At 43.2% G+C, this 15254-nt stretch overlaps 1 protein-coding gene across 4 annotated transcripts in view; it reads right to left on the bottom strand.

The window, feature by feature from the left end:
• The window catches only part of LOC119170801 (transient receptor potential cation channel subfamily M member-like 2), a 257355-nt gene that overhangs the window by 11935 nt on the left and 230166 nt on the right, over window positions 1-15254 (bottom strand). For all 4 annotated transcript variants that reach the window (XM_075886642.1, XM_075886641.1, XM_075886640.1 and 1 more), the window contains exons 23-26: window positions 13289-13383; window positions 12412-12567; window positions 8987-9073; window positions 5911-6004 (exon numbers count right to left, since the gene is read on the bottom strand). In XM_075886642.1, the coding sequence (XP_075742757.1) occupies window positions 5911-6004; window positions 8987-9073; window positions 12412-12567; window positions 13289-13383 (432 nt within the window). The remainder of the gene's footprint in view (window positions 1-5910; window positions 6005-8986; window positions 9074-12411; window positions 12568-13288; window positions 13384-15254) is intronic.

Genomic DNA, 15254 nt, shown 5'->3' with positions numbered 1-15254 from the left:
AAAAAAAGTTAGGTCGCTTAGCCTTTCACAATTTACATAAGTGTACACTGTTTGGAAACAGCTCCTTTGTTACACTTCGCTCATCTTCGATGGTTAATGGCGCTATCTTTTGCAAGCTGTCCCTGCACCGGCTGCACATGCCATAAAAGCATTCCGCAGCTACGTATCTTTTTTCGCAATCGTTTAACTGCAACAATGATACCTGCTGTGATCTCTAGGGGCACCCAGAAGCGTGCGCTACGATGCCACGAAGCACTTTGCCAACTAGGCGGCAACCTTGCACGATGACCACAACAGCGCCATTGACATTGTAGCAAGTAACCAACATTGCAGCAGGCTACCACCCAAGCATCAAAACAAACCATTGATAACAAGATTAACAACAAAATACGGTCGCCACTTCGATGCCGGCGTGAGACGTTACTGTAGAGTACACGCGGATAACAAGCACAATGAGAAAACTGCAACAAAAGTGAGAATTGAGGTGTTACCAGGTTGCGGAAATAGTTACGATCTTTTCTGAGTGACAAACGATTTTTTTTCTGGTTTTCCAGACACCTGCTACTCGATGGCAACGAATGACCCTTCGTGACATCCATGACAACAGCAAATCCTGTTGTCGTCGCTCGAGGATCGCGTGCATGTGGTTGGGCCTTAAAGCTTTGTTTGCAGGAAGCAACCATTGGTTGGTGCGGGCGGTTTCGTGGCCTTCACTAACTGTGTGCCGGTCAGCTGTGGTGTCTTTGCACTCGCACTGTGGCGCATAGATAATCAAAAAAAGACAGGGCACGTGCCGCACACAGATAAAAAGAAAAACAACACGGCCTGCTGCAGCGGGCAAAGGGGTGGAGGGAGCGAGCCGAGGTGGCAGAGAACGGTCGGCATAATAATAAAAAAACGGAAGCGATCCAATGGGCAAGGAGGCACAAGGTGTCAGTCAGCGGGACTGCAGCGGACAAACGCAGGAGGTGCGTTTATTATGGAAGGAAAAGAAAAATTCAAGTTTTGATGACTGAAGTGGGGGGCGTGTTTATTATGCACGTGTGTTAATTACGCCAGTAAATACAGTATTGCAAAGCTCTTTCTCATTTATTTCGTTATACCCAATATTAAGTGAGATCTGGGATATTTATATATCGTGGTTTGAGTGTTTTTTTTTATACAAAGCTAAGTAAATCCAGCAGACAGTTAAGCCAAGGAGAGCATAAAGGCAGTATTCGAAGTTTTTAACTGTGCTGTTGTAATTATGACATACATTGAAATTATAGTTTACTAATAATCACCTTTTACATCAATGGAGCCCAAATGCACAACCTTCATATTAGTATTTGTTCAATGCGTTCTCTACACCATGAGTTACAATAGAGCTACAATGTGCTTAGAATGTCCAAGCAATAGCTATTGCAATAAAAAATTGGCTATCATACACAGCATTGCAGATGTCACAATAGAATTAACATAAGACTTATAATAGCCAAAGCAGTTCATCTGATTCTCCTGCAGTAGACACATCAAGCTAAATAACATGCCCATACTAACTCCTTCATTTCAATAAAAAAGCCAAGATATTGTGATAGGAGCACCCGTCAGCTGCAGCGAAAGATTGTTTTTCTGTTCATTGATTTTTTTATGCAAACATGTTGATTGAATGGCGAGAAGCACTACAGGCAAACTTGCTTGTGATGCCTGAAATGGAAATCGGGAATTAAAGAGCATTAAAGAAACTTCCTTTTTGGCACAGCTCCCCAACCGTCAGACATGTCACATTGTGCTGTAGTGAACAATGAGCAAACTGTGGGTGCAGCCCAACATTTTGTGCTTTTCTAGAGCAAGCCATAAAATCATTACGGAGGTACTGACACCAATCTTTGACGCCAAGTACACTCTACCATTCAACTTTTCTCCATCGCTCTGAGCAAGCGTGAAGATTAGGTAACGCTGATAAGATATTTTATTTTAACTAGGGGTGTGCGAATATGAATTTTTTGGAATACGAATCGAATACGAATACTCATGTTCGAATATCGAATTGACCATCGAATATCAAAGGACAAATGCCTCTACAGTAACAATAATTTAAGATGTATTTATCTAAAAAAATACACAGCAGCCTGTCTGTTAACACAACATACACTGTTATTTGGAACACAATGCAAGTAATGACTAGCTGTTATCATGAAACATAATAACTACATGTTATCATGGAGGAATATGAGTTGCTCCACATGATCAGGCAGGAGGCGCTCCCTTCGAACAGAGACAACCTCCCCTGCCACTGAAAAGGCACACTCACTTGGAACTGAAGTGGCTGGTATGGGCAAGTACTTGGGGCAAAGCTTTGCCAAACTGGGGTATCTGAAGGTGCCCACAGTCCGCCGCCAGTCACATGGGTCACTGTCTTTCTTCGATAGGGCTTCTTCAGAATACGCTTTAATTTCCCATTCTGAAGTAGATAGTGGTGTACTTGCTACTTGACTATTTGCAAGATTATCAAATGCACTCCAAACATCAGAGGATGGCTGCACACACTGTTGTGGCTCCTGCACTTTTGCTGCTGGCTGCACGACTTCCACAGCAGGGCATAGGGCAACATCCTGAAGCACCAGATCTTTCAGCCACACCAACTTTTGTTTGTTGTTTCTGAATAACGTTGACTTGAAGCGTGGGTCCAAAAACATAGCCAAGCATGCTTCTTTGTCCTCGCTATATAAGGGGAATCTAGTATTGAGAGACCTTGCCAGTTCCTTATGAAAGCCTGTTGTGCCTCTAAAGTTGCTGAGGCAACTTAGCATATCGAAATAATTATATCTGAGTGGAAAGTGATTGGTATTTGTCTGCGCTAGTTATCACAGTTGCATCATATAAGAGCTTCAGTGCGTCCAGATATTCAAGAGCCTCTTTCCATTCTGCTGAGCAAAGACCATCAATGCTGCTACTTGACGCTGCCAGTTCAACCGAGACAGCCTCCTTCAACTCCAAGAGGCGGGACAGCATTAGGTATTGGCTGTTCCACCTCGTATCTACATCTTGCACCAGACGAAGTGGATCCTTGCCCATCTTCTTCTGGTACTCATCTAATCTCTTTTGCGCAGATGAGCTGTGCTTATAGTGGCCCACGATGTGCCTCGCTTTCTTGCACAGACGGTCAATTGACGGTGTGTTGGAGATTGCATCGTGAATTGCTAGCTGGAGGGTGTGGGCGAAACACGCACGCTCAGTCCACGGGAGCCTTCTGACCGCGGCACGGATGTTGCGTCCGTTATCTGTGACGATGTATTTGTGGCAGCCATCCGGTACTTCCCATTCCACGCACATCTCGACAAGCATTTGCGCAATGTTTTCGGCGGAGTTGCTAACAACCATGTGGCGAGTGTTAAGCGTGAACCGCTTCATCCTAAAACTTGGAGTGAGAAGGTGGCAAGTGAAGCTCACATAACTCTCGTTGGCGCGTGATGTCCACATGAGGCTGGTAAAGGTGACTGCAGATGTTCCTCCTTCAAAAGCACTGCTGAGCTCGTCCTTCACTTTCTTCCGTGTGTCATCAAACAAGCGCGGAATAAGGGTATGTGAAAGCGTGGTGCACGACGGTAGGCGATAGTTAGGCGCAGCCTCTGCCATGAGTTCCTTAAATCTGCGGTCTTCAACAAAACTATATAGTTGCAAATCAAGCGCTACCATGGCAGCCACCTTGGCATTGAGTGCTTGAGTTTCTTTTCCAACAAAGGGTCAGTATGGTGCACAAAATCAAATATCATTGACTGGTCTTTCTCTGGCGCACCTGCTGCAGTCATCCGGTACTCCTTCATCACGGTTGGGTGCTGTTTTAGACGGTTAACAAGAGAACTAGTCGTAACCGTCGGCGTTTTAAGTGTTGCGCCGCATCTCTTGCACTGCGCCAACGACGACGATGTCTTCACAAAGTGCTTCCAGATAGCGCTTCTTTCCTTTCGTTTCGGCACCGTGTCTTGATTGTTCCTCCGTTTCGCAGGTGAGTCGTCATAACCTCCACTATCTGCCATGGCACTTATTAACGACGCGAGTCCATCATAGGTTACAAAGACTCGCATCAAAACCGCACCATGTGCACCGCACACAACCTAGTAGAACTGATCGTAGCGGCTGACAGCACTAGCCAGCGCCGCTGACCCTACTAACGTAGCACTGTGCACTACATGGCGCACTACCACTACTCATGCGCTCTGGTGGCCAGCACGAAAATTATTTATATGCATATACAGATATATAAAACTGAAAGGTCGGCGCATGACTACAGTTTCATATATTCAATATGTTTAGAATGCAGTCCAAGTTATTTAACGCATACTTGCCTGGAATACGACATAACTTGGCAATAAAATCCCGAGTTGGGACTAACCGCTTTCGACCATGTTGTATAACTGTGCGACTGCTCACGTGCGGAACTTTTTCGAAAAAGGAAATAAATGCGACATCATGGTACAAATTACCACTAGAACTCTCTTTGTCACTTATGTTTTCTAATCGAAGGGTTTGCCAATGGTGACGAAGTTTCTGCTTTAGCACGCACATGCACGGTCGTGCGTTATCAAGCGATGTTTTGATGAGACAACGCGGCGGCAACAGTTAAGCTTCGTTCCTGCACACGAGGTCCCGCATAGTGAACGTGTGGTAGTGCAGCACGTTACGGCGGCATACGAAAAGCGTGCAATACGTTTATACGAACGTCAACTTTGCTGCTGATTGTTGAACTTCGCTGGCCGACATAGTGCCTCCGTGCACTTCTGACTGGGCAACGTTTTAATATCTCTGAACCTAGCGGAAATATTAAATAAGAGTTATTTTCCGCATGATAATCCAATCAAATATTCAATATTGTCGAATATTCGAATCACTTCGAATATTCGAACTTTTCGAATACACTTTTTTCGAATCGAATACGAATAGTGCAAATTGAATATTCGACGAATATTCGAAACTTTCGAATATTCGCACACCCATAATTTTAACATAGCCCACATAGCTGTGAGGACTAGTAAACCGCGTTGCTATCAGGGGGCCAGCACAGACGTTTTGGAGAACCGAAACCCTCCCATCTTGTATAACGAAATGACATTTTTATTTGGTGCAGAGACTACACCCTCAACCACACAGATGATTAGGCGGACTTCAGGCCCTGACGATCGGGCTTCTTCAGGTCGGCGTGTTCACTAGTGCCGCACTACAGCGCAAAATATATCCTGAAATACAGTCAACTAATACATGTTCCTTCTGCGCTGATAAAGCTAACTTGGAACACATACTCTGGTGGCGCCTCGCGTTACACCGTGGTGAAGTCATTATACTATCCAAATGGGAGCGTACTACTACCAGCTCCAGATGTGAACGATAGTTATGAGTATGCCAATGGGCTCTGATGCAGTGGAGAGACCTTAGCCTAGCTGTTCCGATGTGGGAGTGGCCTGCAACGTGCTAAAGTGTGTTTTAAAGAACCCCATAAAGTTCATCCATCTATTAAAGCCAATTTTCACATGACACACCTATTGGTATTAACACTAGAACATCACATTACATTACTAATTCTAGTGACCTCATGCATCAACAGGGCCTGTCATCAGGTACGAAAACATACAAGATGGACGTTGAATGTCGGAAATGGAGCCACACAGCAGAATAGTTGGGACAACATAACGATATCTTGAGCAAGCACATGAGGAGAAGCACATACTATGTCACTATGTCAGGGCACAGTAGCTCACGAAACTACGTTTTAAGATCAAGCAATAAATTCTTCGGTCCCCACTGATGCTTATCTCTGAATTTCATGAGCTTTTGAAATCTTGGTCTTTCACTTGACAAATTATAAATAATAGCTTTCGTGTCACTACTCCTCTAATGAAGCGGCACAGTGAGACATGTCGAGAAGGCACTCACCCCTGGAAGGCTGAAGTGGTCTGTCCGGAAGACACGCATGAGGACCACCTCCAGGCCCCTGCCCCCAATTAGGTGCACCTTGGCCCTCTGCCACCTGCATCAACAATGCGTGCTTGATTGTTACCACTCTAGAACAGACTCAGTTGAACATTGAGCCCATCAAAACCAGAATTTAGAATTTAGGTTAGGCCATGTTCCACTTGTCAGTAATTAATTAACGTCCACTCATCCAAGTTTGACTTCTACTGCTAAACATAGCTTTAATCCGGGAAGCACAGAAACATTCGTTACTTCAAGTCTTTGCAGTATACCAATGAAACGTGAAAAATGAAGCTGACATCACTATTCGAACAGACATAGTAAATATAAATCGTCAAAGGAGGTAGGCTGAACTTGAATACTAATTGGATTGCACTGTTTTCTTTTGGCCCCTTTGCCTCTTTTTTATGTCACTGAAGAATCCTCGCATGAGTTTCTCTGAATATTTTTCAGCCAATATACCTCTCATACCTCTCTTCACTGCTTTCTAACACTCTAGTACTGTGCTCCTTCGCTCGTAAGTTAGCATAAAGAAAATGACAAATTGGATGCCAGGGCTTAATGAGTTACACTGCTGCACTCTATTATTTGGATGACGTTTCTTCTGCAGCACTGGTTATCAAACCAGCTACTCATACCTCCTCAACTTCCTTGAACATCTCAACATGAAAATAATACACAGTAATGCCTAAGATGCTATGATTTAACCCTCTGAGTGTTTTTGTTGCACATTTATGGCAGCAGTTTTCTGTCTCACAGTGTCTACACTTTTGACCCTTCGCTTGACATTTCACGCCATAACAAGGACAAATGCTCACTGGGAGGTGCTGACACCTCCTAAGATTTAAAAAAACACTGAAAGTTATTGCACTACCTTTATGACGAGATAAACATAGTTGGTTTCAGGCTTCAGTGCATTGCAGTGTTTGCGGCAACGCTGATGGGCAGCTGCCTCTTGAGGTTTCCGTTTTTCCGCACATTCACCTCGGAGGCGCATCGAAAACTGATTATCCTTATCAGCACTCCACTGCAGGGGCAGTGGATGTTGATTTCCATCTTTATTGACACTGCTCTTTGCTTGTCTATCATCAAAACTCGCGACGTATTCTCATTCTTTTTTACATTAAGGAATTTACAGTGCCCAATCAAACACACACAGAAGATGCCATGTGTTTGTGAACGCAACAACTGACTCCAAGAAGAAAATGGAAACATGTTACATGTGCAGATGGTGAGGAGGCAGTGTGTATCAAGGAATAGCCATGTATTGAAGTATACTACGCCTTGAAATACTATGGAACACTTTGTGGTTCTGGGTAATGCTGACATAAAAAACATGTTCATCTTTTTTTTCAATTTCTTCCAAACTTTACACCTTTCACACATTCGAAAAAGTAGTCGGACAATCTGGAAAAGTTTTTCTTGGAAACATTCAGCACTCAAAGAGTGTAAAAAAAAAAGAGAAAATAATGGTGCAGAAAACTAAGTGGTTGATTTATATTCAAATGCCCACTTTGCCTTCAAGATGACGCTGTCTACCATAAAAAAGTCAACAAAATCAACAGTGAGTCAAAGTTGCAGTAAAATGACTTGAGCAGACTGACTGTCAAAAACAGTAGTATAATGTTCGGTTTCATTTACAGTACATTATTTATTCTAATAACTAGAGCTGTACGAAAAACAATTAATACTTTGCATCAAAATTAGAGAAAAAAGTTGCAGCCTTCAAGTATATTCTTAATTAAATTATAAAAAAAATACTGCTTCGCAATGGCGCAACCTGACAGCTCAATGAAAAGGGCACTTCACCGTCTTCAAATTTCCGACTACAGCTAAGTCGTTAATTCACAACCAAGTGTACAAAAAGGAAATGTTTAAAGTTTATCTCGAGCTCTCCAATGTGCTGTGTCCTCCTCGATTCTTCAGCACGTATTGCCATCCTCAATACGGTAGAGCGGCATCTGATGTTTGCACTTCAAGAGGTTACAGTTATTAACAATACTTATAGTGACGTATTCGCACTCATTCTGTGTGAACGACTTGACAATTACAAGTATCATTACGCTTTAATTTGACACCTGCAAATAGAACTTCAATGATCAGATTATACATGCATCCTACGCTCATCGCAAACATCGTAGACGCATGTTTTGGTGGTGAAAGGGCCCACTGATTGGCAATTCGGACCTCATTAAAAAGACCGTCACCGAATGGCTCTTTGTATTTGCGATTGAGCTTGACGTACTTAAAAGCATCGGGTACCGCACCCATGCACACCACGACTGTGTGCTCAGTGTCATCGTTAGGCCTAACTCCATTCATAGTGCCCGTGTATGAGACAAATCCGAAATTTGTGAACAAGGACATCGCACTCGCGGAAATGCGAAAGTGAAGAAGCCGCAATGTGCTTTGTCGCAAGCATCGAATCGCATCACCCACTGGCTTCTCAGAATCAAAGATGGGCATTTTACGCTTTGACAATGAAGCTCGTGACTGCTCAGGGCAGCAGAGGAAGCGGTGTCGTGCAGCAGCACCTCAAAGTGCAAGCACACTGCATGCCAATTTTTTCTTTCATTATAAACTGTTTCCTTTTCCTTTCTTGAAGTTAAAATAGTTTGAATAGTAAAATACTAGTGCAAATCGAATCAAACAGCAAATGTCATTAGAAAAATATCTGAACTTCTGAATATTTGCACAGCCCTACTATTAGCTCATTAAGGGAACGTTATGTTTTTTAGCATTTCAAACCTCGAACTTTGAGGTTAAGCTACAAATTCAAGTTAATTTACTTTATTTCAAGTAGGTATGGCAGTAGTGGTACACTTTTCACCCATTTAAATCCACATTATGCAGTGCAATAACTTTATATACATTTCACAAAATGTACCTGCTATGCAGCATGAAGCTTTATCTACAGCCTACTAGCTTACACACAGCTAAAATGTATGTATGAAAAAAACATGGTTTAAAATGCTTTTATAAATGTGGCCTACACAGGTTCATACGTGACACAGCAAAATTTTTCAAGTGATGTCACCTGGTGATGATAAAAAGCACGTAATGGTTTGGGCCCCAGCGTGGCAAGGCTCCCCGTCCTCGCAATCCCGTCCTGCCAATGGGATTCCTGCACAAAAGTATAAAGCAGTTGTGCAGTCAAGCCGTTGTCAAGACACAAACTGTGTTTCTACTTCAAAAAAACTTCAATACAAAGTTGTGACTACAGCACGTTGCTGCATACCCTGTAGTTTAAGGCAGCCTTTCTAATATGACAGCTATGGTATCAGCTCACAACAAAAAGCTGTGTGAAATGGAGCAAAAGCCTGGGAATATTGGAGAATAACTCAGAGACATTATCTACAGCACAACCTAATACACTTAAACATCATTATAATAAAGTTGAAGGGGAGCCACAATTATTTCGTTATATCTATTATTTCATTATATGTGTCACTTATAACAGTTTGTGGCGATATATGCTCAGATGGGCACACACCTATAAGCATGCAAAGAAGGAAATCGCCTCGCAGCCCGATGTACCGCTACACGACCACGCGTGCGACAAAAAAAAACAACACAGTCGAATCTCATTAATTTGAACACGCTTAATTTGAAATTCCGGTTAATTCAAACTCACGCTGTGGTCCCGTCAAAGCTATGTGTATTCTAATGGACGAAAACACCATGTAGTTCGTACGCTCAACCACTTGCGACCGTTAATTCGAACATACCGCGCTCCGAAAGCGCTCTCAGCACCATGCCCTATCCCACAGCGGAACCTCTCAATGCTGAGCGCAAAGAAGGAAAAAAAAAAAAGAAGAAAAGACTGTGGCGGATCGTTTGCTCTCTCTCAAATGCGGATCTGCGATGCGCCTGTGCCATGCTTCTCCCTTTTTCGTCTCTGCACGTAGAGACCCTTCTCCTTTCAAGGCCGCACGCGGAGAGAGAGAGAGAAAAAAAAAGAAAGCTGTCGCGGAGAGTCCTCCTTTCTTGGTGCATAGAAGCAGAGACGTAGTCGTTGCCGTCGTCTTTAGAGAGTGTTGGTGCTAGACTACTATGCATTGCACACCATGTGCGAAATTGATTGACTCGCTGCAAGACAAACGTGTATAGATACACATAACCGATTACTTCAATTTATGATGGATGTTCTCTGATTTGTGACTAATTTTAAGTCTTCTGAAGCTGCCCCATCGTGTGTTCTTAAGTGAGTGAGAAATCACTTTGCACCGTGGCACTGCTTCTCGGTCATGTGACCCGCTGAGCACTTCCTCAATCTTCTCCGCTGGCTGTGTGAGGAAGACGGCTCTCTCGGCCGCGCGTGGCGTGGCTGTAAGGTCATTGCGGGAGTTTTGAAAAACCCGCACCGAATGAGCGTCAAACTCCGCAAAAAACGATATACAGTAAAACCTCATTAATTCAAAGTCACTGGGGCCAAGAGAAATATTTGAATTAAGCGGGTTTTCGAATTAACAGAACATTTAAAAAGTGGGATGCAAGGAGCTTAGAACTGTTCAAAGTAATCAATCAGTCCTCATTGTTTGCTGCGCCGGCTAGCTTGCGGCTCCAAGGATTATGCTTTCCAGCAATACCTGGTCTTAATTTTGCTGCAAACATGGGTAAACGATGGACCTCGCTGCTGCCACTTAAAAAAAAAACTACTGTCGCGACCAACTGAAATGTGCGCCTTCGGAAAACAATATACCTTCACTGCAACACAGTAGTAACACGCGAGCAGGATGTCGCATGCACCTTGCTGCGTCAGCAAGTCATGATGCGACCATTCGCATATTCTTTCTGGTATAATTAAGAATTTAATAACGACCAGTATGAAGAAACTCGCGATGTGTTCAAGCTGGGAAAAATGATCCTTTAAACTTCCAAACTTAGTTATTGAAGAAGGTATTGCTGGCACGAACTTCGTTAGCAGAGCAAAGGTGCGAATAGCTGGAGCAACCGGCAATCAGAGGTTTGCGTACATTGCGAATTCCACCAAACTGTCCTTTATTAATTTCTTTCATTCCCAGAAAGAATGAGTGAACCATGACTTGCTGACATTCCTAAAAGCGCGTAGTATGCTGCCCGCGCGTCACCACTGTGTCGCAGGGAAGCTCATACAGTTTTTCGCAGGCACCCGTTTTGGTTTACCACGAGACCGTTTTCTTCTTCTTCTCTTTTTTTTTGCTCTGGAAGTAGCGAAGCTGGAGTGCTTCAGCCACCACTCATCAGTATCGCTGTGTTGCGTTGCCTTATGGCTACTAATAGCCATCGTTTTGGCCGATTTGCGGCGAAATTGGGATTTGAAACTGACGCATTGCACCCAAAGCTTTCGTATTAACCGGACTGGTGCCGGCCGCCACTTCAAGTTATCCACTCAAACTTACATTGCGAGGTATGCGATTCGAATTAAGCGGGATTTCCAAATAACTGAGTTCGAATAAAATGCTTGTGTACTTAACACACTATGGTAGTTTTTTTTATAGACTATCTGAGAGACTAATTTAGTTCGTTATATACATTTACCGATCAATTTTACTTCGTTACAATGAAGTTTAAAATGCATGGTTCTCAATGGTACTTTCAAAGGAAATTTCATTTCCTTTGTTATATCCATTATTTCATTATATCCCGTTATATTATAATGAGATTTCAGAGTATTCTAATTTACGATACTAATTTTTTTGTTCATGGGTCTATGTACCTCGCCAGCTGATGTGCTGAATGAAGTTCGACAAGCCAGCGTAAAAAAATCTGAAAATTATGGATGAGGCAAAGTTCTTACATTAATTGTCTTACATAAACAGTTGTCATTTGCTGTGGGAGCTTAGTCTAATAGGCATTACAACTCACCCCGAAAGCGATTTTGTAGTTATACATAATTTTACGATCTTTTCTTTTTCACACGCTTTCTGTTGTTGTCAAACGAAACTACCTGTCAACATCACGCGCAATGTTGTACACAAGTTACATGGGACCACTGTTCTTAGTTATGTCAAATTTTAGCCAACCAGAAGAAACTACGGTTACCATCAACTGCAGGTGACACCTGACATGAGAAGTGCTGTCCTTGCTTTAGGGCTGTGAAAAAGATGGCATGATACATACTCAGCTTTACGAATAAAAATATAAAGAATCAGTTGCTTTGTATAAGTAAACTGGAAAATAAAACATAACTCCTCCCTGTTTGCGTCTCCAGTTTCTGCGCATACTGCTTCAAGCACTTATGAAAAACTTGGCGTTAGGCAGATCTTGCAAATCTAGTCAAGGGGCAATTGGTGCCAAAGCTAAGACAACCCATTGCTTACCATTGCTTGAAGCATGCGGTATCACTACATTTGGTATTAAGGCATAAATGGCTTGTTCTTGCTGTAACGTTTCGCATATCAGCATTGTTGTTGTTCAGAAAGACCAAGAACATGACGTGTTCCACCGAAGAAAGTAGACGAAAAATGTTGTACCACGTACATTGGCATTCCCTGCGCGTCCAGGCGGTAGATAATGGGCAAACCATCGGCATCACGGATCCACGACTGGCGGTTGATGCTCACACCTGCAGGGCTTGTGGACACCGAGTTCCAAGCAAAGCTTGGTACAGGACCACCATCAGAAGCCAGTTTAAGCCTGGGATACAAATTTAAAGACCACTTTGTAAATACTTCAGAAAAACCTCAAAATAATGTCGTCGCATCTGCCACAAAAATGCGTTTCTTCTGTACATATCGATATATATTGAAACATAAGATTATGCATAGATTTGTTGCATGTAGACACATTTCATATTTACTTCATTGATCAAAGGATGATCGTTTTCAGCCAATTTCACTCATATTTAACAAAGCAAAATCTGGCTCCTTCCTTTTCCCATGCATTTATATGTAAAAAGTAAACAATAACAACCTTGAAAAAAGATGAAATAATTGTTCCATGTCTTTAAAAAGCTTTCCTTCTTCTTTTTAAGAATTTACTACGCATAAAATTGTTGCAGTTTTGTGAGCCTGGCAACTGTTTGTTCTTTCTTTCATTCTTTTGCATTTTTCCAACAAACGAAGCAACAAATCAAGACACTGCTGAACATTTATTGGCTAACCAGCATGCTTTGTATGTACAAAACATGGAACATACATGGACTTTTTCAAATAGTACAACTGAAGCAATGTTCACAGGCTGTTCTGTCTTAGGCTGCAACGCCGTCATTTCTTGTAAAACGAGTTACACGCTTTCACTAGCAAAACTTATCAGTTTTAGAACAAATAAAAGTGAAAAAATGAATTCAGTAGCGTGCTGTGCCTCACAGCAATGGCTATGGCAACCTCATCACACAATGCAACGAGTAAGGACTCACTCCAAGATATCCTCATCAACATGTGGCTGCAGATGGGCGGGGAAGTCAGTGCGTGGCCGACTGTAGGCCACAGGGTCGTACTCTAGCCACAGCACCTGCCACACAAATGTAGCGACAGTAAGCAGAAGGTAGAAGATGCAATGTATACACCTAAATGAAGTCAGGTGTTGTACAGCCCACGCACACACATACACACACAAAAAAGTGCAGAGTTGCAATGTTAGTGCAAAGCACATAACCAACTACCACTGCTCTCGATAACAGGGCAAACTGACTACCTCGCATCACCATCACCAGGCTCTCACCTGCTACTAGGCTCTCCTCTGATATCGCCCTGAGCAACAGTTGTCACCCAAACCGGCACACAAGAGCAAGCAAACACCAGCATGATGGATCAATATACACTCAAACCTCGTAATAACGTAACGGGATATAACGGAATAATGGATGTAACAAATTAAATGAAAATCCCCTTGAAAGCTCAATTGAGAACCTTGCATTTTAAACCTTGTTGTAACAAAGTAAAATTGGCCGGTAAATGTATATAACGAACTAAATTATTCTATCAAATAGTCTATAAAAAAACGACCCTTGTGTGTTAAGTATATAATTTTCTGTGGAGTGTGACACTCGTTCGGCGCGACTCTCTCAAAACTCCCACGCTGACCTTACAGCCACGCAACCCACGGTCGAGAGAGCCGTCCTCCTCACACAGCCAGCGGAGGAGATTGAGGAAGCGCTCAGCCGGTCACATAACCGAGAAGCGGCGCCGCGGTGCAAAGTGATTTCTCTCCCACTTGTAAGAACACATGATGGGGAAGCTTGAGAAGACTTACATTTACTCACAAATCAGACGACATCTGTCATTAATTGAAGTAAATCGGTGATGCAGGTCTGCACGCGTTTGCCTTGCAGCGAGTCAATCAATTACGCACGCAGTTTGCAACGCATAGCGCACGGCTAAGTCCAGCGCCAACGCTCTCTAAATACGACAGCAATTTACTGCGTCTCCGTTGGTAGCCTCTGCACCGAGAAAGGAGGAGCGTCTTCAAGCGAAGAGAAGCAGATCGGCATTAGAGAGAGAGCCAACTCTACGTGACAGCTTTCTTTTTTCTCTCTCTCTTTCTCCGCACGGCCTTGAAAGGAGAAGGGACTCTACAGAGACGAAAAAGGGAGAAGCGTGGCACAGGCCCGTCATAGATTGGCATTTGAGACAGAGCAAACAATCCGCCACAGTCTTTTTTTTCTTATGTGATTCCTATGATTCTTAAATGAAAAAAAGATAAAAGTGAGCCGGGTAACTGCCTCTCAGTGGGAGGACACCACAACAGTAGCTCACGAGAGATGGGGGTAAGGAGGGATTAAAAGGATAGGATTAAAAGGTGTAGAGATAGAGAGAGGCAGAAGGAGGGAGCGTGGCGCAGGGACAGCAACATCCAGAAGTAAGAAGATAGGAAAGATGGACATGGTCGCAGAAGTCCGAGGACAGGCCACTACTCAGCGTGAGCTCTTGTCAGCGTCGGGAGATGGCGTAGAGAGAGCCAGTCAGCCAGAGCTGCGCTGTCGTCGGAGATCGCGGGTGCACAACCGGTCCGCATGAAAAACAGAAATTTTCTTCTTCCCACGCAGCGTTGAGAGGTGCCGCCGCGGCACTGGGCATGGTACTGAGAGCATTTTCCGAGCACAGTATATTCGAATTAACCATCACAAGTGCTTGCGCGTTCGAATTAGAGAGTGTTTTCGCCCATTGGAATACACATAGCTTTGACGGGACCACAATGTGAATTCAAATTAACCGGAAGTTCAAATTATGTATGTTTGAATCGATAAGATTCGACTGTGTTTATTTTCTGTTGCATGCGTGGTCGCGTAGTGGTACATTAGGCCGCGAGGTGGTTTCTTTCATTGCATGCTTATAGGTGTGCGCCCATCTGAGCATATATTGCCACAAACTGTTACAATCTAT

The sequence above is a fragment of the Rhipicephalus microplus genome, chromosome 2 (assembly GCF_043290135.1).
Source record: "Rhipicephalus microplus isolate Deutch F79 chromosome 2, USDA_Rmic, whole genome shotgun sequence".
NCBI lineage: Eukaryota > Metazoa > Arthropoda > Arachnida > Ixodida > Ixodidae > Rhipicephalus > Rhipicephalus microplus.
The sequence above is the reverse complement of the archived record's forward strand: the minus strand, read 5'-3'. Positions and strand labels throughout refer to the sequence as shown.